The sequence below is a fragment of the Vipera berus genome, assembly GCF_964194415.1.
Source record: "Vipera berus genome assembly, chromosome: 1".
Lineage (NCBI taxonomy): Eukaryota > Metazoa > Chordata > Lepidosauria > Squamata > Viperidae > Vipera > Vipera berus.
This window is the reverse complement of record NC_138202.1, coordinates 228,707,685-228,734,498: the sequence shown is the minus strand read 5'-3', so window position 1 is coordinate 228,734,498 and position 26,814 is coordinate 228,707,685. Positions and strand designations below refer to the sequence as shown.

The following is a 26,814-nucleotide window of genomic DNA, read 5'->3' as shown; positions in this document are numbered from 1 at the left end:
GACCAATATAAACAGAAAAGGAGTGGAGAACTTCACGTGGACTGCGCTTCCCAGAAGGCTGCGCGCGGTCCCTGTGACTCATTCCCTTCATATTTTGCGCTAAGCTTCGCAAAGGAGCTGGGTAAATCCGTCGGCGCCGGGATTGGCTGGGTTAGGGCTCTCGAAGTTAGAAACGGGTAGGCAATCTTGGCTCTTTGATGACTTGTGGACTTCAACTCCCAGAATTCCTGAATCAGCATAGCTGGTTCTGGAATTCTGGGTATTGAAGTCCACAAGTCATCAAAGAGCCGAGGTTGCCTACCCCTGAACTAGGGAATGGTTTTTTTCCCTGCAGTTGCGGATATGGAAGGGCAGCCCCAGTTACAAACGTCTGGTATTTCCCAGGTGAGAAAGAGGAAAATCGGGGGAAGCACTGTCTGTATTGCCCCAGGACTCCCTCAAACACCAGTTTTTCGGTTGCACTAACAACCTCCACATCAGGGGTGTCCAATCTTGGGGGATTTAAGGCTTGTGGATTCCCAGAATTCCCAAGCCAGCAGGGGGAGTTCTGGAAATTGAAGTCCACGTGTCTTCAAGTGGTCAAAGTTGGACACCTCTGGGTAATCGTATGATTTGTCACGATTTTTGTAGACAAAAGCGGAATAGCTTAATGTATATGTAATGCATTTACGTGGTGGCTCAGTGGGTTAGGACGCTGAGCTTGTCGATCAGATGGTCGGCAGTTTGGCGGGTCGAATCCCGAGTGCCGCGTAACAGAGTGAGCGCCTGTTACTTGTCCCAGCTTCTGCCAACCTAGCAGTTCGAAAGAACGTAAAAATGCAAGTAGAAAAATAGGGACCACTACAGTGGGAAGGTAACAGCGTTCCGTGCGCCTTTGGTGTCTAGTCATGCTGGCTACATGACCACGGAGACGTCCTCGGACAAACGCTGGCTCTTCGGCTTTGAAACGGAGATGAGCACCGGCCCCTAGAGTCGGAAACGACTAGCACGCATGTGCGGGGGAACCTTTACCTTTACTTTACCTAATGCATTTACTAGACATACTGCAATGTAGTTCCAAATAAGGATGTACATACCAAAGTTTTATTTTTTCCATTCTTTACTAAAGCTAAGATTTAATACTTGGACTGCAATGTTATCCCATTGTTATTTTTGATGCTAATCTTCTTGTTTGGTGTCTTTCTTCTGTTAGAGGTAGTGATTTATCCCATATTCCTAAACCTATAAAAGTTCTGTAAATTGCTGGTGGAAGCAATGTTCATAGCACAGAATACAGTTTATTCCTGTATGGTAAAATGCATATGGGTAAAGAATGGGTACTGAGGGTTAAATTGGCATTTAAAAACTGGGTTGACCTGACAACTGCATTATGATACTTGCAATAATCCACTGATAAATATACACTACTTTGTATACCCACTTAAATACTAGAGATTAAACCCCCTGCCTGAAAACAAGTGGAGAATTTTCACAGACCTTACTTTAGATCAAACTTAAATTGGGTTCACTGCTTCTCAAGGGGAAAAAACTATTACACCGGCCTCCAGGCAGACTTAACGAAAGACCATATGGGGGAGCTGCTGAGTTGCTTTCACCAGGAAAAGCTCCTGGTTGTCCTCCAATGTGGCTGTATTTTCCTTTTGTGTATGCATTTTTCTCTTGGGCGGAAATATCGTCTTTACCCATCTGAATGCACTGAATCCTTTTCAGCTTTGTTTTCCCGCTGATGGAAGAATCCACAGCTTCTCTTAGCACGGTTTGTATAATCTTTGAGATTCTAGTTCCTGAAGCTCACTTTTTCTTTCTTTCTTGAGGATGAATTCCTTAATTGTAGTCGTTGCAACCTCCTGAAAGGTTACATGTGCTGTAGAACTAACAGGCTTCATCTGGAGCACTGATGTAAGCTTGTTTACATCATCCTCCAGATATGATAGATTTGGGGCTTCAGGAGCTCAAGTTAATACTCCAACCTTTGTTTATGCTCAAAATTATCCAGATTGAGTTATGTCTCTGGGCCTGACTAATAAATTGGAAATGGAAACTTTGTGGGATATATATAAATAGTTAAAACTGGGGATTTATTTGCTAAATTGGAAGATTTTCATGTACGAAATTTGGCTAATTTGGATTAGATTCCTATTATCAGAAAGATTCTAAAGATAATGCTTTTAAACAGCTGCAATATTTAAATACATTAATTTGCTACTGATCTGTTAATAGAAATGCTTCTTTTGTTATCAGATTAGATATATCACTGGATGAACTTTCAATATATATATATGTATGTATATATATATATATATATATATATATATATATATATATATATATATATATATATATATATATATATATATATATAGTGATAAATGCAGTATTCCAAGAATATTGATATAATGGGTTATTAAGCAATTTGATTCGCCACATTTTTTATTCTTTTAAAAAATGTTACTTAAAAACAATTATACTTTGAATATTAAACTCTCCTTGTGTCACACTTCTACAACTCCCAGAGTTGTGGCCCAAATTTGTGACTTCATAATCCTAGGGTAGGTTTGGAAAGTCATCCATTTCTTCTTCCAGGGATTGAGAAAAAACTCCAGCCACTACCAGCCACTGAGGTTGGTTACTTCCAGTCTCAGGAAAGGCTGATGTCATCAGAAGGGTAAAAAAAGATTGACTTAGAGGGTTTGCATTTGCCAAATTTCTAAGAGACCCCAGATTCTTTGCTGATTTCCAACAGGAGAAGATTTGGATATATGTAAATATATCCCTTTTCACTGGATTCCACCACTTTCGTAAGTGGAAATCAGAAAAGAACGTGGAAGAAATTAGATGCAATGCCTTTCCAGCCTCATTTCTGTGTGATTTGATTTTCTTTGGATTTGGGCAGTTTAGTGAAACATCAGAGTCTTGTTTGAACTAACACAATTTTATGATTTATTAATTATGTACGAATCTTGTGGCTATAGTCGCCAAGATCATAATGCAAAATATTTTTGCAGTTTTGTATAATAAAAACCTGCCACAATTGACAAATACCGGAATGTGTGTAAATATGTACATTTCTCCTTGGAAAAATGGCCTTTTTGCCTTTATGTCTGTACAGTTTATTTGCCTATGCAGGTAGTTCTTGACTTACCACCACAACTGAGCTCAAAATTCCCATTCCTAAGCAAGGAATTCTTAAGTGCATTTTGCCTCCATTTGACGACCTTTCTTGCCACAGTTGTTAAGTTGATAATATGATTGTTAAGTGAATCTGGCTTCCCCATTGACTTTGCTTGTCAGAAGGTTGCAAAAGGTGATCACATGACCCCGGGACACTGCAACCATCATAAATACAGGCCAGTTGCCGAATTTTGATCAGGTGACCCTGGGGATGCTGCAACTATCGTAAGTGAAAAAGGGTCATAAGTCACTTTTTCCAGCGCAGTGCTGCTGTAACTTTGAATGGTCACTAAATGAATGGTTGTAAATCTATGTCTTATCTGTATCACACTGCTGCAGTGCAAGCTGCCCTGGCTTCTAATTTCTTTCTGGATGCAAGTCAAGGCATTGGTTATCAGCTTTGAAGCCTCGAATGGCACAGGACCGAATTATTTGTGGATTCCTTCTTCCTGAGGTCTGTCCATCCCACCACGTCAGATAGGGCGGGTGCGCGCCAAGCCCCTTCTCTTAACTGTTGTCACCTAGAGCAGGGGTGTCAAACTCAATTTCATTGAGGGCCGCATCAGCATTGCGGTTGCCCTCAGGGGGCCGGGTGGGTGTGGCCTACTGGGTGGGCGTGGCTAGAGTGCATATGGCCTACTGGGTGGGTGTGACCAGCTCTACATCGTTCACATCAAGGGTGCCTGTGGGGGCCTGGGCAGGAGTGGGACAGATCTGAGGTCTCTGGCAGGAGGAGGGTCTCTGGGCCAGGGCCAAGGCAGTGGGGGCCGTTCCCTCACTGTTTCCAGGATGGCTTTGCGGGCCACATGAAACTACTTCGCGGGCCGGATCCGGCCCCCAGGCCTTGTGTTTGACACGTCTGACCTAGAGGGACTGAGGAGGTACACCTTCTCTATAGCTGCCCCTGCCCCCTTCCTGATTAGGCCTCCATTTTTCAGTAGGCTGTGAAGTGCTGCCTCTTCCTCAAGGCAGTGGCCTACGACAAGGTTGGAGCTCACCAAGTGTATGAGAGTGTTGCGTTTGGGATGCCATGAGATATAGTTTTCACGTTACATTTATAGCTTTTTTTTCTGTTGTATTGCTTTTTCTGTGAGCCGCATAGGTTTATTGTGTATAAGACAGGCAGCCATATAAATCTCTTAAATAAAGAAATAGTTGGTGGACAGAAGAGTGGGAGAGGTAGAAAACCGCTAGTCTAAAGAAGAGCTAGAAAAACATATCTGCTGCTAGGAAGATCTGAATATCAGACTTGGCTGTGTGAGCCTTTTACCATACATTCTTATTAGAGGATCAGCTGTAGCTTAATTCTTCTATTTAGCAGACTCAAAAGAATTCAGATGGTAACCGTCCAGAAAAAAACCGTATGAGCCTTCATGCTGTAAGGCATACAAAATGTAGACATGTTTCTCTGTATTTTCACAGACCAAAAGACAATCCCTGAAAATATGAACTTGGCAATGTTCACCCAATCCTGGATACTTTGGGGTTGTGCTGCCATTAGAAAAACTGGCTTCACTCTGAGGGGAAATGGTTCATCCACAGCAAAGAGCATGCCAAGGACTGAAATGAGATTGCCTTCTGGAGGATCCCTATCATGAATCGATACACAACTATCAAACAGCTGGGAGATGGAACATACGGCTCTGTCCTCCTAGGAAGAAGTATTGAATCAGGAGAGCTGATTGCCATTAAGAGGTAAGGGACCTTTCTGAATTGCTGTCATTTTAACCCTACATATCTGAGTGTCAGATGATGAAAGTTCATATTTTTGGAGAGTATGGTTCAAACTTGTTCTAACACAAAGGATATCGTTTCCACTTGTCAAGGCAAAATTGTTCCCTTAATTGAGAAATCAGCACCTCATTTATTTTGAAACCACTAAATAAAAACTCAGATTTTGAATTGTACTAATCTTGAGACTGATTCTCAACCAGTTAGGAATGCAAAATTATCGATTGTTTCTTTTCTTAGATAATTAGATTTTCATACCACATGAAAATCTTGTTTCAAAAATTGTTTTTACTTTAGAAAATGAAAACTAGTGTTTGAGAAGCAACCCCCCAAAATGGAGATACAGAATCAGTTTGTAGGCTTTGGTTGTTGCGGGTTTGTATTTATTTCTCCAGTCTTATGTCACAATAGAACTGGAATGCACATTGTGCCCGATAGTAGATTTCTTGTTCCTTTTGCAGGATGAAGAGGAAATTTTATTCCTGGGAGGAATGCATGAATCTTCGTGAGGTTAAGGTATCTCTTCCTTCCGATTCTAAATTCGCCGAAGGAATCAGCTGCGTTGTAATGTTGTAACCTACACTTTGTTTTTCTAAGACCTTTTTTCCCCTGAAAGTAAAGCCTGTGTGGTTTGTGTTTATAAATGATACAAGAAAGCTAAACAGACTTTCTTTAGACTACTTCAAATGTAAAAATTTAGTACTACATTTAAATTATAGGTGGTGACTGTTATAAACAGACCTTTGATTTGGCAATCAGTAGTAGATAGGAAAGGCAACAGGAAATTAGGGCCAAAAAAAGCACAACAGATGCATGCAGCTCTGGATTTCCCATCATGCACTATGAATTAGTAGGAATTTGAAATTCTGTCCATAGGATTATTGCAAAACAGCTACAGTATATGAGTTTTCAGCTCTAGTGTGACCATATCCATGTTTATAAACATATATTTGTGTTGGGCTTCAGATAACACTTGCTAGTGTTGCTTTGAAGTCATTTTGGTCTTCAGATCAGAGCTGTTTTATGAACAAGCTGAGGTAGGTTGGTAAGATGCTTGGTTCCTCTCTAGCTATGAAAAGGGAGATCTACTGACAGGCCTTCTAAGACTTGTGAAGCTGACCGACATATCCATTGCCCAAGCATCTAAATGACAAAATGATTGTGAAAAATTAACAATAATTGGTGAATCTGTTGTAAGCATAATGGGAAGATGTGGAAAATAAAAACCTGAGACTGCAATGTTCATACTGCATTTTTTCAGAGCTGGAAGGAGTTTTAATCAAACGCTTATGGTTAGATGTTGCTTTTGGCTGCATAAAGATCTCGGCAGAGAATTTGGCTTCCTTGATGCTGAAAAGTAAGTTCTGCCAGTTGCCATCAGCACACAGCTTGAAAGATGGGCACTGTGCACATCCAGTTCTAGAGATCCAAGTCTGTTTGTTGAATGGGGCCATATTTAAATTTAGCAGCATCTTAAATTACATTTCTGGAACAAAGATGCATTGTTACTTATCTTGAAGCCTGTAATTGTTTTCTGTTTTTTTTCCAGTCCTTGAAAAAACTCAACCATGCCAACGTAGTGAAACTAAAAGAAGTTATCAGAGAAAATGATAATCTGTACTTTGTGTTTGAGTATATGAAAGAAAACCTTTATCAGTTAATGAAAGAAAGGTATGTTGTTTTTCTCACAGACACAGTTCAGGGGCCTAACCTACGAAAGAGGGAGAGATGCTTATTTATTTATTAAATTTATTTGCTACCCATATTGAAACAACTCTGCATGGTTTACAACATTGAAACATTAAAATCCTAAAAGATAAATATTTGTGAAACAATAAAAATGGAAATCATAGCATATATATACTGTAAATATACAGTATATATAAAAGCTGGCATAAAGTAATAAGAATTGAAGTGGTGCATTGGATATCTGCAAAAATATCATTTGCCTGCAAATAAGAATTGGTTGGACTACAAAATAGACAAAATAATAGAAAATAAAGAGGCTAAAATGCTCTGAGAGCATCTGTCACACAACATCCCAGACTTAGCAATTTTTGATAAGAAAGACAAAAGAGTTTGGATAGTAGACACTGCATTACCTGGAGATAGCAGAAGAGAAGAGAAAGAACTGGAGAAAATCACAAAATACAAAGACCTGCAGATAGAAGTAGAATGACTGTGGCAAAAGAAAACAAAGGTAGTACCAATAGTAATAGGCACCTTGGGTGCAATCTCAAACTATCTGGAGCATCACTTGAATACCATTGGCATGGACAAAATCACCATCAGCCAATTGCAAAAGGCAGCTTTACTTGCAACAGCTGACATCTTATAATGATACCTTTAATAATTTAAACAATTTCTGCCCATCCCTGCTCCTTGGGAAGGACTTATAGGTGGACAAAAATGTCAAATCCTATCTAAACATCTGGCTAATTGTGTGACCAACAATAATAGATCTGATACCTCACATAGCCTAGGCACCATGAGATTCTCGGGGTTTACTTTAAGTTAGCATTTCTGAGAAATAAAGAACAACAATTGAGTTGAACTGCCAGTTCAGTTTTCCATCTTCTTGGGAGTCTAGGGTAGGGATATTTATTTATTTATGTGCATACAGCAACTGGATTCTGCTTTAACATCATCACGTGCCTAAGGATATCAAGAGCTAATGCCAGTGCGGAGCAAGTAGGCTGGCACTCTGAATACTGTGGCATTTCCATCCTTGTTCTGAAGCAGAGAAAGTGACTGTGAGAATCTTTTTCTCAATTGCTTATGCGGCATCAATAACAGTAAAGCTAATGTGAGTGTCCTAAATAAATAAACAGAAGAGGACTTGCTCCAGAGCCAAACCGTTTCAGAATGTCTGAGCTAATTTGCTTGTGTTCTGATCTACTGTATTTATAGCCTTCCACTAAATCTGCACTTTGGAAACAACTGCAGATAAGAAGCCTCAAATGTGAACACAAACTTTTTGAGTTCTGTTTCTGCTTTACAGGAACAAACTGTTTCCAGAATCCACTGCCAGGAATATTATGTATCAGATTCTTCAAGGCCTTGCATTCATACATAAACACGGTAAGATTTAAATGACAACTTGGACAAGTCTCTCTGCGTTTGCATAAGAGAGAAGGAATATCTCAGAAATATGTGGGCAGATACTCCTTGTTTGAGTTCAGGGAACTAAACAATGCTTACCACTAAGGTTTTCTGAAAAGACCTGTTGTTGAATAAATAGTTATTTCTTGATGAAAGTTCTGAATCCCATAGAAATCAACAGAATTGACTTCAGGTCAGCTTACATAGAGCTATATGTATAAAATGTGTTATTTACATCTGTTATAGCAAGTTGTGTTGCTATTATTGCCTCTGGCTGTAATACAGTAGTAACATCGTGTTAGTATCATTCGTAATTTTAAATACTTTATCCATAAAATCCTGGAATCTTTCAGTCTACATATAGTCAGTGTAATTATTTTTGCTTTCTATTCAGAAATACTAATTTTCATGCTTACTAAACAAGTATAAGGTATTTGTTCTGATCTATACCTCCAAGCATAAAGCGTAACCAAATTTAAACCCTCCTCTGCCTAAAATGAAGGGATACAGTTTGATGTTTTCTGAACAATTACTTCTTGTAATTCTTAAAAGAGGTCTATAAGGTGAAAGCTAAGAAGAAGGATGAGAGAAAAACCTAACCAGGGTTTGTCTTTTCACACAGGTTTTTTTCATAGGGACTTAAAACCAGAGAATCTCCTTTGCATGGGACCAGAACTTGTGAAAATAGCTGATTTTGGGCTTGCACGTGAAATTCGATCCAGACCTCCCTACACAGATTACGTTTCGACACGGTGGTAAATACTTAAGTTAGAGTCTTATTATTGACACTTTTATTTGAATTTTCTTTCTTGTTTCTGATAGGTAAATAAGTAATCAAGTAGAATCCAGCTATGAACATACACAACAGGGCTGATTAAAAAAAGGCCAGTTCTGTCCTGTCTTGGGAATTCTGGGAGTTGAGGTCCATGGGTCTTAAAGTTGCCAAGATTAAGAAACCCTGCTCTAGTCCCTCAAAAACATGGAGGATCAGGTGTCCCAGCTGAATTGGTTTGCCATGAAGAGAAAAGGTAGACCCAATAGAAACTTGCCCATGTCATGACTTCACTAATTCAAAATCAGCTCGTTGCCTCTAATCCTATGATGTTAAGCTGTTCTTGACAGCTCTGCCCATATGTTCTTGGCTTAATAATAGTAAATTTGAAAAGGTTTTATCTGGGATAAAATCGGCACTATCTGTGTAAAGGGCCTAATGGAATTTTATGGGCAGGGATCTTCACAGCACATCTTGAAATGAACAAAGAGTAGTCCAGTCACTCTAGCAGATATGAAGAATGAAGCTTCTCTGTTCATGGAATTGCTTGTTTGGCCAGAACTTCCCGAGTTCTGCAGAAGTGCACAGTATTTTGCAATTGTAAATGGGAATGGCGTTTCTCTGTATGGAGAAAATTCTGAAGATTTTTTTCATCAAAAAGCTTTTCTTGGCTTGTTAGCACGGGGGCTTTAGCATTTTCAGTAGGGAGGGAAGGCACTTATTAACTTACAGTGAATCTAAGGCATTTTATGCCAACTCCACATTTGCACAGATAGTCCTCAACTATCATGGTGCCTGTACATCACAATTGTAAGTTGTGACTTGTTTTGCTGTGGTTAAGTAAATGCTATGGTTGTTAAGCAAACCAGTGAGCATGATTTTGCTAAAAAACAAAGTAAATGCCAATTTTGGGCAAAACTAGTAAAGTGCAGTCATGTGATCACAGGATACTACAAATAGTAGTAAAGGCAGCCATGTGACCAGGGGAGGGTGACAATTAAAACCTCAAATCTGGGTCATAAGTAGCCCTCAGTTAAGTCTGTCATAATTTTGAACAGCCAATAATCAACTGGTTGTACATTGAAGGCTACCTATAGGCTCCACTGGTTTTATTTCAGCCAGATTACATGGAATTAATTAATCGACTGATTATGTGTCAGCAAGTTGTTTTTGACTCCTAGAGACCCATAGATTTTCCCCACGACTACATGGAATTAAGAGATGATTAAACAAGGACAGATGCATAATGGTTCATGAGTACTTTGTGTTATACAACCTCAGAGGCTGTGGTCATTCATTGTCTTAAGCTATGTTCTGCTTAACTGGTTTATTGAATAAACCACTATTGTTTAGTTTTACATCACAGACTGAATCATAAAACTGTGAGTCCAACTAGTTCATTGGGTACATTGTATAACCATCATCCAATCTGACCAGTTTGGACTTAGCATTATGCATGAATCATATATAGTCTTTCCAGAAATCCTGTTTAACAATTTGATAGATAAGAACTGTGGGTGAATCCAGTGAATGGCACACTATACACAAAAGGCCATCAAATGAGATAAGAAAACCCATGAGCCTTGATAGAACACTAAGCTTACCCTCACAATGTCTGTGTCCTGTATTAGCAGCTGCTTTAATTGTTGTTGTTAGCTGCGAAGTCTATTGCCCTCAATCTTTCTCAGCATGAGGCTCTTCTCCAGCGAGTCCTTCCTTCTCATTAGGTGGCCAAAGTATTTGAGTTTTAGCTTCAGGATCTGGCCTTCTAAAGAGCAGTCAGGGTTGATCTCCTCTAGGACTGACTGGTTTGATCGCCTTGCAGTCCAAGGGACTTGCAGGAGTCTTCTCCAGCACCACAGTTCAAAGGCTTTAATTACTATAGTTAATTTAAAAAGAAAACACTCTTTTACTTATTTTTGGCTTTCAGGTACAGAGCTCCTGAAGTGCTGTTGAGGTCCACTAACTACAGTTCTCCCATTGATATCTGGGCTGTTGGTTGCATCATGGCAGAAGTTTATACACTCAGGCCACTGTTTCCCGGGACCAGTGAAATCGATACTATTTTCAAAATTTGCCAAGTGTTGGGAACACCGAAAAAGGTAGCTAAATGAGAGCTGGGCCTTTGTTGCACGTGGAATATTGCAAGCATGAATAGCTTCTGTGGGCTGTCTTTCTCTTAGTACATTACATGTCCTATTATGCTGTGTTGATATCAGATAGACAATTACAATCATTCCAGGTTTATATTATCAACCGGTAAACAATGACACACTGTATGAAGAACACAAGACTGCATATCTCTTGATCTTGTGCATATTTACTTGAAACTAAGTGAGATCAGCGGGACTTAGCACTTGGAAAGAAGCTATGCCGAGATTGCTCATATTTATCTTTATTATTATTCTAATGTTTGTTTTTAAGGTTAAATATATACACCACTGTGTATATATTTCTTCATGTATGTGTATTTGAATCACTGCAAAGGTAAGGTTTGCTTCATCTGACATAGTGCCCACTTTGAAAACTCAAGCATGCAAGAATGAATTTCAAATGACAGAGGGATGAGGTCATATATGCATGCAGTATACATAGACTTGTACAATATTGTGTATGCATAATTTGATATGATTCCATTTCGTCCATTGGAATAATCAATCAGATCAGCTCCGTTTTTCATCAGCATAAACTTCCTCAAAGATAATGTGTCCCAGAGTTAGGGAAGGTGAAAGCTCTAGGGCAAGAACATTTGGATGCTTGCAGGTTGCTCATCTGTCTTTCCCTTAGTAAGTGTTCAGTCAAGCCTAGGTAAAGTATCTTTTGGTTGTGGTATAGATCCAGTTGATCACACTGCAATAATTGGCCCATTCTTAGAATGAATTGTGTTGTGCCTTTGTTCTTCTCCTCCAACTACATTAGATCCCATTCTGTAGGCTTGGCATCAGCATCAGATAGCCTGGCAGGGCTGCTAACTTCCAAAGCCCTGGCAGAATCCACTAGTTACAGACCATAATTGCAGATGGCCATTTTAATTTCTCACAGTTCTGCAGACACTGTTGAGAGTTATTTCCAAAATTAGTTCTGATATTTTTCAAGGTGGCATATGTAAATAACAGATTATTTAAATAGAAATTGTCAAAATGATTGTGTTGAGTTAAAAGGATAACTCAATATAGTTCACTGTAACTGTTGTCACAGTGAAAGAGCATATTAAAACTTTCAGTTCAAGCCAGGTTTTTATGAACTGTCCTTAGAGTTCCAACTATCCCAGCACTCCGACTGTCGTATGATCATTATCTGGCACTTAGTAGCTGTTTTGTACCCCATGACCACGTGATCACCATTGGCAACCTTCACTGCTGGCTTCCCCAGAAAGACAATGGGGAAGCCAGCAGGGAAGGCCCCAAGTCTCCCCTACCAGCAAACGCATCTCCCAGCCCTTGTATGCCCATGCCATGCCAGCCAATTGTTTGCCTTCACATACCCTCCTCAACCTGCACCACACCCCTGCACATCTGACCCATGCTGCACTGCTGCTCACCCTCTCCAATCCATGCCATTCCTCTTGTGCATCCTCCCTAATCCACACTGTGCCTCTTGTCCCCTGCCTCACACTTTCCTGACCCACACTGCACCCTCGTGAACCATGCTGCACCTCTCGTGCACTCAAACTCTTGTACACTCTCCCCACCTCTCTCCATGCCTTCTGCACACCTATTCACTCCTTTCCAGCCGGGGATTGCAATTTCCTGCCGGCTTCCCAATTGACTTTGGTTGTGGAAAGCCAGCAAGAAGTTGCCTCACTTAACAGCCATGAGATACGTTTAACAACATCAACCAGGATTGGAGGGATTGCCATCGCGGAAGTGACACAGTCATGTTTTACAACTACATCACTTAGCAATGAAAATTCCAGTCCCAATAAGTCCAGCCGTCATAAGTTGAGGATTACCTCTAACGGTCATGCAAGGCTGCAATAATATTACAACAGCTTCCTTAACATCAGGCCTTTTTAATCCTTTCCAGAACGATTGGCCTGAAGGCTACCAGCTCGCAGGCACCATGCATTTCCGGTGGCCCCAGTGTGTGCCAAATAACCTAAAGACCCTCATCCCTAATGCCAGCAGTGAGGCCATACAGCTCATGAGAGACATGCTGCAATGGGACCCCAAAAAGCGGCCAACTGCCAGTCAGGTTTGATATTCTTTTATTAACAGCTCTTCATAGACAATATTTGCTGATAGCATAGCACATTTGTCTCCCTCGAAACTGAAGGAGCCATCATAGGGGAGAGTATACAGAACATTTTTGCCTGTTACTGGTTCTGACCACCGTTGATTTCCTTTTCCTACAGGCCCCCAAATCAGGGTCCTTATCATCTCGGGCAGGGTGGGCACGAATCCCTATGGTATATGTGCTGCTGCTGTTGCTACGTTTTCTTCAGTTCTTCATGCAGTTGTTACATTAACACGGCATCTCATTTTCTTGGAACGTAGGATGAGGTTTGCTAGCTGACTGAGCATTCGGTTCCCTACAGAGGCTAACCATCTGTCCACAGGCGGGGGGGGACATGAAGAGCACCCTCCTCCCCCTAATTTTCCCCCAGCAAACTGGCGTTCTCGAGAGATGTGTTGCCCTTTAGATCCAAAGTTGGAACTTTTTTTTCCTTTCCCCCAGAATAGCTGTGCAAAACTGTACCTGTTTGAAAAAAGCCTTTCCCTAGGCCACGGGTAGGCAACCTTGGCTCGCTTATGACTCGTGGACTTCAACTCCCAGAATTCCTGAGCCAGCTGTGCTGGTTCAGGAATTCTGGGAGTTGAAGTCCACGAGTCATAAAAGAGCCAAGGTTGCCTACCCCTGCCCTAGGACTTGCAAAGTGGCTGCAGGATCACAGGAGAATGTCCATTCGAGTTAAAGCAGGCTCAGCGGTTCGGTCACGCCTGTTCCCAAGCACCTTGTCACACACTCTTTTTGTCAACTCAGTTCAAAAGTGTGTCAGAAGTTCCAAAGGAACCTAAATGTTGTTTTTAAAATCACGTATAAATGAAAAGCTTCTGGAAACTGAATCCTGCCTGTGTTAAGATAGCCTGAGCTTTTCCTTCCCATTTTCAGAATTACAGGAAAACACAGCTCTGGCTTTTGAGGCTGAAAATATCCCCATATTCCGACCCTTGTACGATTGCTTGGTCTTCTTCGCTGAATAATGATTTTTTTCCCCGTTGGATTTCAGGCCCTTCGATATCCTTACTTCCAGGTTGGCCAAGCTCTGGGCCCTTCTCAGTGTATTCGGGAGCTGGGAAAGCAACAGCGAGACCTTCCTGACAAAGGCCAAAGCCACTTTAAGCCCGTTCCACCAGCAGCACCCCCACCTAAAGCACAGAGTGGCCTCTCTTTGAGACCATGTCCGCAGAGCCATTCCTCCCAGTCCCTGACCTACCCACCCAAAGCAGACTCCTCAGCGAGGGACCACCTAAAGGAAGTCAAGCCAAGCCAGGTGGTCTTGCCAGACATTCACACCAAACTTTCTCTACAGGTAAGAAGCTTTGAACGCTTGGCATTTTTGAAACGTATCTGCTCCAATATTAACTACTGTTGCCCATTTTAAATGATGTTCTGTTCTTCACAAATGCACATCAGTGAGATACTTTCATCTTGCAATAGACCTATCTATCTATCTAAGCTATTTTTTCCCTGTTGGAGAAGCTTTCTGTGATTGGAATAAATTATGCCCATTTGTTCTGGGTGTATATTGCATTCTGTCTGAATCGTTGCTTTCCCATACTTGCAAAATCTTCATTTTTGAGAAGTAAGTAGACCAGGAGAGGAAACTGACCATGTGGTCAGATTGCAGCAGCTATAGGAGAATGAGAAGTCACACCTGGAAGCCAATCAGATACTCGCGGAGGGCGATCCCCAACTTCCTTTCATTTACAAAGCAGTTTAAACTCTGTCCTATTTTTATTTTGACAGAGAACTTCCATTGCAACAGAAGACGCCAACGGAGATCTCAAACCAAAGAACCAACATAAATGGGGCCACATTATTGGAACAATAAAAAGTTCTGAGGAGTTGGATACTTCGGAAGAGAGTGATAGGAAGTCTTCCCTCAGCAGAATTGATTTTAAAAACCAAGGGCTGAGTGATGATGCTCTTTGTAGGTACGCTTTTGATTTCCTGTGTGTATTATAATGTTTCCCAACCTTTAAGATGTTTGGACTTCAACTCCCAGAATTCCCCAGCCACCCATTCCTATCCTAATGATATATTTTTCAAAACAAGGATGGGCAACATAGTTTTTTTCCGATAATGGAGGACTATACGCTATGTTGGCTAGAGCTGACGGGAAGTTCAGTCATCCCTGGGAGGGCCACATACAGTATAACTCCTCCCTGATTTATAGGCTATATTCCATTCTTGCTTAACATAAGATTAATTAAAGTTGAACTTAGTAATACTCTTTTTCAAGGAAATATGAATACACAAATTGTATTGGCACCATGTGTGCAACCAGTTTGTATTCCTGCAGAGCAACGAATGGCAGAAAATCACATTTTCAGTATCCTGTGTAAATATGCATTTGTGTGTCATGTGGTGATTTTGCTCACTTAACGTACAAAGATCTCTGATCTTAAGGTAAAGCTGCCTCATCAATAGCTATTCAGCCTGTTCAGTAGTTGTCTAGCTATTTATTCACATGTTTATTTGGAAGTGCATCCAAATTAGCTTAATGGAGCTTACTCTCAGGGAAGGACAATTTAGTTACATGTATATTTATTAAGACTTGAGCTCTGTTTCCTTCACTGGGAACTCCTGTCTTAAGTAACCCTGCATAATGAGTGTGTGTTACTGGTGGTGGAGCAGAGCAAAAGTTATCTGAGTGTTATGTATCTTTTTCTCTGTGATCTGAATGAACCACCTTAGTATGCAATTACTTTTGGTATTTGAACATCAAAAAATGCGTGTTGGAATTTGCACTGAACCCTGATGGTTTGGGGGATTTGTTTAGATTTTTATCCCACCTTTTATTTTATATGTAATTCAAGGTGGCAAACATATCAATACTCCATCTTTCTTCTGTTTTCCCCACAACAGCAGCCTTGGGAAGATTCAGTTGCAGCTTCTTTTGGTCAGAAAAAAAAGCATGTGAATTGATACAGAGGGGTGTATTGTGAGCGTCTGAACTGGGTTATTTATTTATTTATTTATTTATTTATTTAGTTACATTTATATACCGCCCTATTCCCTGTTTTTGGTTATAGATTTGAAAGTATTTTGGATCTGAAACCTTCAGCCTGCATAGGGACGGGAAGCAGTGCACCTTCCTATCTTCAACAGGACATGCCAACATGCCATGTTTCTGCAGCCAAGCAACATTATTTGAAACATTCTAGGTATTTACCTGGTTAGTAAAACAAACCAACCCAAACCATAATCTTGACTGTAATATTTCTTAGGAAATGGCATTTAGATTGGGAGAGGGAGGAGTACCATATGAATTCACAGCCTCAAACTGCTTGTTGTATACTTGTTTTTGTTCCCTTTATTCATGTGTCCAAATAGCAGCAGATGTTCTAAACGGCTGGCTTTTCAAAATGTTATAAATTTGTTCTAATGTCAAACAGTTAGGTTTATTGGGCACTTTGCAGAAAATATTTTCATAGATTAAATTCTATTCAGTTTATGATCTGTTTGAAACCTCTAACAATAATTACTTAGGCCATCCTTCCTCCAAGGAGCAAAGTCTGTTACTTTGGTAGTAGCTGGTTTTCTTTCATAGAAATCCTGTGAATTGTGCCAGACTTCAAAGGAGCAAATTGCTCAAACTGTTTGTTGAGTTTCATTGTTCAACATAAATTGGTCTTGTCTAAAACTTAAAATACATCACAAACTATTTTTCCCCCTTTCTAAATTATCAAAATATAGCCTGCAAAAGAGGCAGGCAATATTAGCCTTTCTGTCACTCCAGAAAATATACCACCAAATTTTGCTGGCAAACAGAAACTGAATTTCCCATCGTTTTTTGGTAGAAAACATTTTAAAGAGATGTCAACTTTTGTTGCCTTAACACAACCAAAACCAAGCAGAAAAACTCTCCCCTCTAATCGGACAATGAACTCTTCCTCCCTCCTGGCTCTTAGCTGCCTCCTTCAAAAATATAAAATAAATAAAAATGCAGTAATTAGCTGGTGGAAGGTTGCTCACCCTACTGTACAGGGTCAGCAACTGCCATCGGACAGCCTTTCAATTAAAGCAACGGTGATACCCTAGCTAAATGATGTATCTATCAAAACTAGACAGAACACAGTCTTGTGCTTTTGTGTTGGAGCAATTTTCCTCCAAGAAGCCGAGGAGAACATTGGGAAGTCATCATCTGGTTGAAAACAAAGGATGGCAACAGGAAGATCTTTTGTATCAATTAGCAGTCAGCTTTCATAGTATATTTGCACCATCCAGTAGTTTACATTAAATTCAAATGACACAATGGTGTCTCTGAGCAGCCCACTTTTGCCATTTCTTCATTATTCCAGCACCTCTTGTTTCTTTTCTCTAAAGGCTCGTAACTGATTAACTGTCCAAACGTCTGGATTCCTTCTAAGAAGAAGGAAGAATCTTCTAAGCCAGGGCTTTTCAACCTTTTCACCGATTGTAACACTTTTAGGATATGGCAATATTCAAGTACCACCTAGCAAGGTGTCAAAAACTTGACCCCCCCCAAAAAACACAAACCTGTTCGAAGTTGCAATTACGCTGCAATGACTTATGACCATTTTTCATACTTATGACCATTGCAGCATGCCCAGGGTCATGTGATTTAGATTTGGATGCTTGGCAACCGATTCATATTTATGATGGTCACAGTGTCCCAGGGTCATGTGATCCCCTTTTGCAACCTTTTGATGAGCAAAGTCAATGGCAGAGCTGCTGGTGGCCAAGTGCTAAGGCGGGACTTCCCTCCCCCCACCTCCCTGTCTCCCTCCCTCTTTCTCATTCCCATCTCCTTCTGAAGGAAGAATTTGAAAAAAAACACCATATTTTCCCTCTTCCATATATTCATCAAACAAGAAAAAGCCTCCAGAGACAGAAAAGACAAGGCGCTGAGGGAACTAGCTTTAAAAAGTGCATTCCCCTTTAAGAATTAGCTATTGGCTACTAAGGAAAGTTAAGGAGCTGACAGCCGGCACTTAAAGAAGAACAAAATGTAAGTATTCCCCAAATGGTTCAATTCATAAGTAAAGGAATGCTAATAGGCAAAATCCATTCAGGAGAAAAATACTTCAAAATTCCTTGCAGCAAAACTTACAGCTAACAATAGCAGAGCAATAGAAGCTAACACGAGACATCAGCCATCAGCCAAATAGAAATTGCCAAACACTCCTTAAGAACACAAAGCCCACATTGCACAAATCCCAGAACTTCCAAGTCACAAAAGCACATAAGAATCCTTCCGCTCTCTATCTCCCTCCCTCCCTCTGTGCCTCACCTCCAACCGATGCTGCCTTTCTTCATTGGTGCCTTTCTTCATTCTTCATGGAGGGCGACCCCTCCCCCACTGCGTTTCTTGCCTGTTTGTTGCTGCCAGCACAGGTGGCTGCCACAGAAATTGCAGATCGGCTCATGGCCGGCCTGCTTGATCTCCTCTCCCCCTACCCTCTTCCTCCTCCTCTCCCTTCGGAGCAGCTCCAGCTGACTCCATCTCCTCCCAAGGCTGCCTCTTTTTTTCTCTCTTGCCTCTCCTGCCCAAACTGCCTCCTTTTATAGCCTCTCCTGTCTTCATCCCACTCCTCCTTTCTCTTCCGGTTGAGCCAGAAGTGCCAATCCTGGAGCCTTTGCCTCGTCCCAGCCACTCTGCAGCTCCAGAGGACTCTCTCACAATAAGTACTGCGCTGCGCTGGCTCGTTCCCTCCCCCACTACACTTGGCTGGGCAGGGCTGCATACCACCTGCCACGTGCTAATGTACCACAGGTGGCACGCATACCACCGGTTGAAAAGCCCTGTTCTAATAATCTTCTTACTTTAAGAAGAATCATGCCAATTGGCAATAACATTTGCAAATAAGTTAGTTGGGAACTATAATAGCACAGAAACAGAGAGAAAAAGATATATCAGTATACAATATATCTGCAGCATTTTATCAACTGTCTTGTTTTGACCTTAGGAATAAGCCCAAGAAATAATTTGGTCTCTAGTTCAAGGAAAGATTCTGTCCTACCAAATCCATGGCCAAGCTCTAGTTTGCCTAGAAAGACGTCGGCAACAGCAGGCGGGATCACCAGGCTGAACACCAGTAAGAAGTGTTACTGAAAACTTCTGAAAGATTTACTCAAGTCATTCTGATCCCCTCCATGACCAGTTTTCTGAATGGGATGCTTCTAAAAGATTCCTTAACCTAGATATTAAATGCATTTTTAGTTTGACTGAGTTCAGTGGGTACTTTCTTTCGAATAATTCTGGATAGGATTTACTATGAATTGGGCTTTTAAGATCATTATGACAAAAACCACTCCTTTTTAAAGTTAATAGTATGCCTTTCACTGTCAGCTCAGAAAATCTGCTGGCTATAGTACTGTCTTTGCCCATTGCTATTGCATTATATTTCATTTAGGTTGCTGCTTTATATGAACTTGTCAGAGTAAAGGAAGCTACCTCCGTGGCATCCTTTCATATGGGCTGGGGTTTATTACAAAGAGAACGGCTTCCAACAAGCATCCTTTTTAATAAAAGTAGTGGGGATAGTATCCCTTTAGAGATTGATGGCGTGTTTCCCCCCCCATAGGGTATAAAGAAGATACCTTTAAAATATAGCTCAAAAATATATAAAATTGGGGCTTTTATGCCTATTGAAATAATGTTTGCATTTGAAGTTATACTAATTCAATGTCATGTCTAATATATTTCAACTAGGCATTCACTGGTGTTAATTACTGTATTTTCCGGCGTATAAGATGACTTTTTAACCCATGAAAATCATCTCAAAAGTTGGGGGGTCGTCTTATACGCCCAGTTGTCTTATACGCCGGAAAATCAGCGAGCCCGGGAAGGCACGCCCTCCCCTCTCACTGTGGAGGAAGCAGGGCAGGCTGGCGTCTGGCGGGAGCCGGCAGGGCAGTCCTGCGCACGCGCGCGCTCCCCGGCTGTTAAGGAGCACTCCTTAGCAGCTGGGGAGGGCGCGCGTGTGCAGGACTGCCCTGCCGGCTCCCGTCCGACGCTCTTCCCTCTTGAGGCAGCATCGCTCCCCGGCTCCTAAGGAGTCCTCGGGGATGCTGCCTCAAGAGGGAAGAGCGTCGGGCGGGAGCCGGCAGGGCAGTCCTGCACACGCGCACACTCCCCGGCTGCTAAGGAGTGCTCCTTAACAGCTGGGGAGCGCGTGCGTGCGCAGGACTGCCCTGCCGGCTCCCGCCAGACGCCAGCCTGCCCTGCTTCCTCCACAGTGAGAGGGGAGGGCGTGCCTTCCCGGGCTCGCTGATTTTCTGGCGTATAAGACGAAAAATCTTGAAAATCATCTCAAAAGTTGGGGGGTCGTCTTATACGCCCAGTCGTCTTATACGCCGGAAAATACGGTACAAGAGGTGTGCAGTGCCTAAGGAATGGTTACCTGACCTTCTGCATTGACCCCCCTTTTTTGTAAATTATTTTAGATTGCACAGGGTCAAGTGGCCTACTGGGTGCTTATGTCCCTTCCTTTCTGAAAAAAGAAGTTGGCTCAGCTGGCCAGAGAGTGCAGTTGGCACCAATTCTCGATCCGTCTCCTGCAGATTCATCTTCTCGTAAGCTTGTTTCTCTCTGGAAATGATGTTATGCCCTATGATGGGAAAGCCACTGCTTTAGAAATTGTGGCATTTCGTTTGGGAAATCCTCACAGTTCACAGCTCCTCGGGCTTCAACTGGATGTTAATTGGGCAACCAGCCAGGCAGACCTCATGTTAATAAGTAGCTGCTTGGAAAGGATCTTTTCTTTTGGAAACTTCACTTTCTGTGTTTGATAGTCAAAAAAACAACAAGAAATATGGATGCTTCTATTGTATGCTCTATTGTGCCTTGACCTATTGTATATCATAATATTCTCTTCCAATAAAAGAGAATATCTATAGCTCAGGATTGAATGGTGGAATGCTAAGTGGTCTTTGAGCTTGTTTGTCTGTTTGCAGGTGTTTCTTCCCCCAACCAGGTAATCATCAGTGTTAATGAATATGGGGCTTGCTCCCTGCTTATATACAGTAGCTTTCCCTGCCAGTGTTGGTAGGGGTTGTTTTTTTCCTGGGTAGTTCCTTGATTAGGGTACTGTTGGGGTTTTTTTTGCTTGATTTTTTGTCAGGTGTTAATCCCTGCTTATCTGGGTGTTGACTGCTGGAGAAGATACGTTCTGGTCTTATTGTTTCCTTTTTAGGGTTTTTTTATTGTCTCTTTTGAGTGTTATGTATGAAAACTTAGATAAGCTGGGATTAACATTCAACAAACAAGCAAGTAACAGAACAAGAAAACCAAGAATCAAGAAAACATTAATCAGAAAATGTTCTCTTCTTCAGTACTCTTGAGTATGACCTGTGCCTTTTCTGTACTTGGAAATTCATCTTGGTTTTTCTTCTTCCTTTTTTGAATATTTCTAGTTCTTACAGTACAAGGGGCATGGTGGCTCAGTGGGTTAGGACGCTGAGCTTGTCGATCAGAAGATCGGCAGTTTGGCGGGTCGAATCCCAAGTGCCGCATAGCAGAGTGAGCGCCTGTTACTCGTCCCAGCTTCTGCCAACCTAGCAGTTCGAAAGCATGTAAAAATGCAAGTAGAAACATAGGGACCACTACGGTGGGAAGGTAACAGCATTCCGTGCGCCTTTGGGGTCTAGTCATGCCGACCACATGACCACGGAGACGTCCTCGGACAAGCGCTGGCTCTTTGGCTTTGAAACAGAGATGAGCACCGGCTCCTAGAGTCGGAAATGACTAGCACGCATGTGCAGGGGAACCTTTACCTTTACCTTATGACTATGGATGCCAGTAATAGAATAAGATTGTAAGAAAGGTCCTTCCTTGGTGCTCACTGAACTTGGTTTGCCTTTTTGTAGATGTTTCATTATCCAAACTAGCACTGATCCTGTTACCTAATTTGGATAATGAAATATCTGCAAGAAAACAACCAAGCTCAGAGAGCACCAAGGACCTCTCATTTCAACCCTGGGCTACAATTATTCTCCTTTATTGATAAGTTATTGTACGTTAACCAAGACTGTCATTTTGGTGGGGTGGTGGGGCGTTGTTCAAGCTGAGGTATGTGTTTTATTTTTTAGGGAATGTGTTTTATTTTTTTAAAACTCGTCTCTGAGAGCTGCACAGAATAAGCTAAAAGATTCAGTGGAGAGATTTTAATTTAGTTTCAAGAAAAATATATGGATTAAGCTATGTGGAAATCTAATACAGCTTTTGCATTGTTGAATTTCTCTGAGCTTGGCTTTTGGGTGGTAGATGTTTCATTGCCCAACTGCTGCATTTTAGGGAAGCGAGGTTCATTCATTGGAAGGGGTTATGCCTGCTTTGTCCTAGATGTATGGGTCTATGCATAGATACTATTTTGCAAGTGATTGATGGTGATTATTTATTTAGCTGATAAGAGTCTGTCTTATGGGCATGTTGGTTGTGCCCTGTTGTGATGGTATGTAGGAATGACTTTAGGCGACAGGAGAAATACTCACAGCCCAGTCTGATAACCAGCAGCTCAGTCTGCAAGTGAGAAAAAAAACATGGGAAGCATTTCAGGAGGGACCCTTTCCAGAGACTAAAAGGAGAGGAGATTGTAAGGTTCTGTTTAATGTAACCTTACATTAGTGTTGATACTTCTGGATGTGCTTCTTGTATATGGACTACTTCATAGGGCATGCACCTACAGAGCTATCAACATCACCAATCACAGGATGCAACATACATGCAGATAAGATAGAATCAATACCAAATTCTTGCAGTTTTTTATAATTAAAAAGACACCCAGCATTTTGCTTCCCTTTCAATTAAATTGTTCTTAGGAGAGGAGCTCTTTCTTACCATTTCCTATTCTGATATGGAATATCACCCTTCCCAATTACATTTTATTTGGGAAGAACAGTGTCAAAATCTGAGTAGATTTTGGATGAACCAAGACCCAACTGTGTCTTCTTCCATTTGCAGAATTCTGAATCCAGTGCTTTGATTTGAAATAGGATGCTCTAATCCAAGTTCCACATCTGATTGTCACCTTGACTTGCTCTCTCTTTTTCATATCTTTCTTCTTCATTTGTAGAATACAATTCTTGGAAGACTATCAGACCTCATATTGGGAGGCCATCGTTTAACATGTCTATGAAAAGCACACCAGGGTTGCTGCCAGCCCCACCTCCTGTTCAACCAGTGCATGGAAGGATTGACTGGTCTTCAAAATATGCTGCTCACCGCTGAATTATGGGATTGGAGCATGCCTTCCATGACACTGTCTCCTGTAACGTTCTTCCTGTCTGTATTTTCTACGACCGAGACATTTCAGGACCTTTTAAGAGAGTTTACTTTTTAGTTGTATGTATTTGAATGCAAACGTGTAACTTTTGTATTGTTCTTATTTTATGATTGAGGCATTTATTTTCATAGGACCAATGCACATTTGTATATCAGCCTAGAATTGTGGAATTCTTGTTGGGGGGGGGGCTTTTCTAAACGATAACTTTTGAAATTCAAATTTTTAGAAAGAAAAGGGGGTTTTTTTTCTTTTCTTTTTTGACCACATTTTATATAAATGAATTAATGTAGCAATAAGGCAGTATTTAATACAATTAAGATACAGTTCATACTGTAATGACCTTTACCAAATATTCTATAAGTTAAGTTTCTGAATATGGTATGCTGGGCAAATAACCCATGGAGTATCTACATTCTTCTACAACTCCATAACTGAACAGCCACAATGATTGTACTAAGCTTCACTGTTCTGTAGTAAAACATGAGCTGGGCATTTTGTTTTAACATGACTGGGAATTCTTAGAGCCAGTGTATAAAATCAGCAGAGCACAATCTTGACCACAGTTGTATAATTTTAGAATATAGGTGGTAAAATATACTTTTGGCAGGGAAAGAAGCATTTTCTCTCATTACATTTTGAACAATATTTGATTAGAGTATCATACCTCTATGAAATTCTAAAGTTACTGGTTGGCATAATTCACAATAAGTATTAGAACATGGTTCTGCTCATTGATAATGGCAGTGAAATATAAGCATAATTGTGTACTAGAATGGCCACATTTTGACCCCATGCCATTTCATACTTAACACTAGCCTCGTTTCACAGTGAAAACTAAATTTATTATAGGGGATCCTGCTTCAGTTGTGAGCAATATGTTTTGTAGAGGAGTCAGTCTTGGGAACTATTTAAATCAATATTAAATATGACAAAGCTGGGTTTATAGAGTAATATAATGAAGTGTAAAGTATTAAAATAAGCACCAGCAGCAGCATCAGAGTGGAAGATTTTTATATATTCATAGCCTACATTTTATTTTTAATTCCTTAGCTTTTCTTTTGCCAAAATACAATTTTGTTGCTTCAGTATAAACTTCTTTGAAACATTCCTTTTCATGTAATTAAAGGCTTGCTTTCAGGAGTAGGTTAACCTTGCTGCAAAAAAAATATATGGAAGAATTAAATTCTATGCATGTCAATTCACAGAGAAGGCTGGATGCTGCATCTTCTCAGGGAGAAATAAACCCCAGGTGAGCATTCCAGTTAATTTTGGAAGTAGCATCCATATCTCTTCCGTAGTGCTGTTTTCTAGACCCCTCAGTGTGTTGCATATTATTTGCAGTCCTAAGCTCCACGGGCAGCTGGTTCCAAAGGGCAGGCACACCCCTGAGAAGGCCCTCCCCCTGGGTGTTATCCGCCGGCAGTCTTTTACCGGCGGCACCCTGAGAAGGCCCTCCAAGTGGGAGCGCACAGGACGATGGGAACTTGATGCCGGCAGCAGGTGTTCCCTCAAATATCCGGGACCCAAGCCATTTAGGGTTTTATAGGTCATCACCAGCACCTTGAATCTCACTCGGAAGCCAATGTAGCTCGCGGAGTAGAGGTGTTACATGGGAGTATCGGGAAACCCCCATCACAACTCGTGCAGCAGCATTCTGCACCAGCTGAAGCCTCCGAGTGGTCGTCGAGGGCAGCCCTATATAGAGAGCGTTGCAGTAGTCCAACCGGGAGGTCACGAGCGCATGGGTGACTGTGCGTAGGGAATCTCGGTCCAGATAGGGTCGCAACTAGCGCACCAGGCGAACCTGGGCAAAAGCCCCTCTGGTCACGGATCCTATGTGATCTTCAAAATTGAGCCGTGAATCCAGGAGGACGCCCAAGTTGCGAGCCCTATCAACGGGGGTAACACCTCACCCCCCCCATCGTTAAAGATGGAATAGTCTGGTTAACCTGAGATGCCGGTATGCATAGCCACTCAGACTTGGCAGGATTGAGATGAAGCCTGTTTCTCCCCATCCAGACCTGGACCGCCTCCAGGCAACGGGACATCACGGCGAAGGCATCACTAGGTTGGTTCGGGGTGGAGAAAAAAAGTTGGGTATCATCAGCATACTGATGATACCCCACCCCGAAACCACGAATGATCTCGCCCAGCGGCGTCATATAGATGTTGAACAGGAGGGGAGAGAAAACCGACCCCTTTAGCCATCTTCACTGATATTGGACTTTATGCATGTTCTTGGCAGTAAAAAATCTGCAATGTCTAAAAATACCTTATTCTCTAAACTGAAATCATACACCAGTTACATTTGGCCATTAGTTCTTCTTTTGGGAAACAATGAGATAATAAAATTGTACAATGGAATAAGCACAAAAGCAATCTATTCCACTATACAGTAGTCCTCAATAGTTTTTTAAAAATTCTATCAAAAATGTGAGATGATTTAAGAAGTCTGTATGCCTAATTAGTGATAAAATTAGATATGTAACATAAAAACTCATGCAGCAGATCAGAACTTGAAAGAGAAATACTCCCTCTATCCTATTTTAAAGTAACACAAACCTATTTTTCATTTGTTTAAACCATCCTTAATATAATTACTCATTGTAATACATTCCTGGGAAGTTACATATGAATAAACAAAGTTTCTGTCATCCTATTGAGCAATACTTATTCATAGCATTTGTTATGAATAATTCTGTTATTCTGTCAGTACAAATTTATCAGTGTTGAATAAGGTTACTGTATTGCCACCACAAATCTACCATGGCTTGCAGATCATTGCTGCCATAGAAAGCTTTAGGTTTTTTAAAAATAAAAGTATTGTGTCCTGTGGTTGAGAACAGTAGATATAGAAAGTATTAAAAATTAATTTGAGTAAGCAGATAATATCTGAGAAATGAACATTCTTCATTTTTTCCCTCTTTTGTGTGGTTGTGTTTGTTTCCTTTTCTAGCTCCGAAAATCCTTCCCAAAATAAAATTATTTAAACATTGTTTGATTACTATTTCATAGTTTCTGCATTAACAAATATGGCTACTATTTCCTAAATATTCTTTGAAAAGAAATACCCTTTGAAGTCTGCTTGCTGTATAATTGAAAACATATATCACATATTTTCCAAGGTGATTTATTTTCTCTTAGGAAATAAATAATGTAAATATTTATAGTCAAAACAAGTGAATTTTAACAAGTGAGATAGCTCACAAAATTAACTAGCTAAGAGCCAGGTGTGAGTTTTTATGATCGTCAGAGATGCTGAATTGGAAGAGATGGAAATTGGAATTAAAATTAAAACCTGCAAAAGGCTGGAAGCCGGTAGACTTAAGAAAGTTATTATTGTAGGCAAAAATTATTTTTTTTAAAAAGCCATAATTTTAACAGCTTGGATTTTTGAACTTAGCAAAATGAAAGTCTATTACTACTTCAACTTCTCCACCTATTTGTATTGGGTTGGCATTTTTTTTTAACTTTCATTTTGCTAAGTTCAAAAATCCATAGATGTGGTATGTGTAACCATGCAATAGACACACCTGCTACTTGAGAGAAAGAGAATTATGGTCT

At 40.9% G+C, this 26,814-nt stretch overlaps 1 protein-coding gene across 4 annotated transcripts; it reads left to right on the top strand.

Moving 5' to 3' along the window:
• Positions 1-218: 218 nt before the first annotated feature.
• Positions 219-26,246, top strand: CILK1 (ciliogenesis associated kinase 1). Of its 4 annotated transcripts, XM_081314601.1 has the most exons (15): positions 219-384; positions 4,594-4,866; positions 5,364-5,418; positions 6,164-6,259; positions 6,452-6,573; positions 7,904-7,983; positions 8,627-8,759; positions 10,707-10,878; positions 12,803-12,970; positions 14,007-14,309; positions 14,747-14,934; positions 16,036-16,178; positions 18,934-19,062; positions 20,414-20,542; positions 23,041-26,246. In XM_081314601.1, exons 5-15 carry the CDS (start codon positions 6,539-6,541, stop codon positions 23,193-23,195), a joined length of 1,635 nt encoding a protein of 544 aa, XP_081170727.1. In that variant the 5' UTR covers positions 219-384; positions 4,594-4,866; positions 5,364-5,418; positions 6,164-6,259; positions 6,452-6,538; the 3' UTR covers positions 23,196-26,246. The 4 variants fall into 4 exon arrangements, with proteins under 4 accessions (XP_081170727.1, XP_081170725.1, XP_081170726.1 ...); XM_081314599.1 differs by lacking the exon at positions 6,164-6,259; XM_081314598.1 differs by lacking the exons at positions 219-384; positions 6,164-6,259 and adding an exon at positions 1,226-1,756.
• The last annotated feature ends 568 nt before the right edge of the window (positions 26,247-26,814 follow it).

Bases quoted from the DNA above. Each gene is read 5' to 3' on its own strand.
- CILK1 (XM_081314599.1), top strand. From the start codon at position 4,766: ATGAATCGATACACAACTATCAAACAGCTGGGAGATGGAACATACGGC. The intron at 6,574-7,903 runs GTATGTTGTTTT...TCTGCTTTACAG, and splicing joins TATCAGTTAATGAAAGAAAG to GAACAAACTGTTTCCAGAAT. The intron at 8,760-10,706 runs GTAAATACTTAA...TTTGGCTTTCAG, and splicing joins GATTACGTTTCGACACGGTG to GTACAGAGCTCCTGAAGTGC.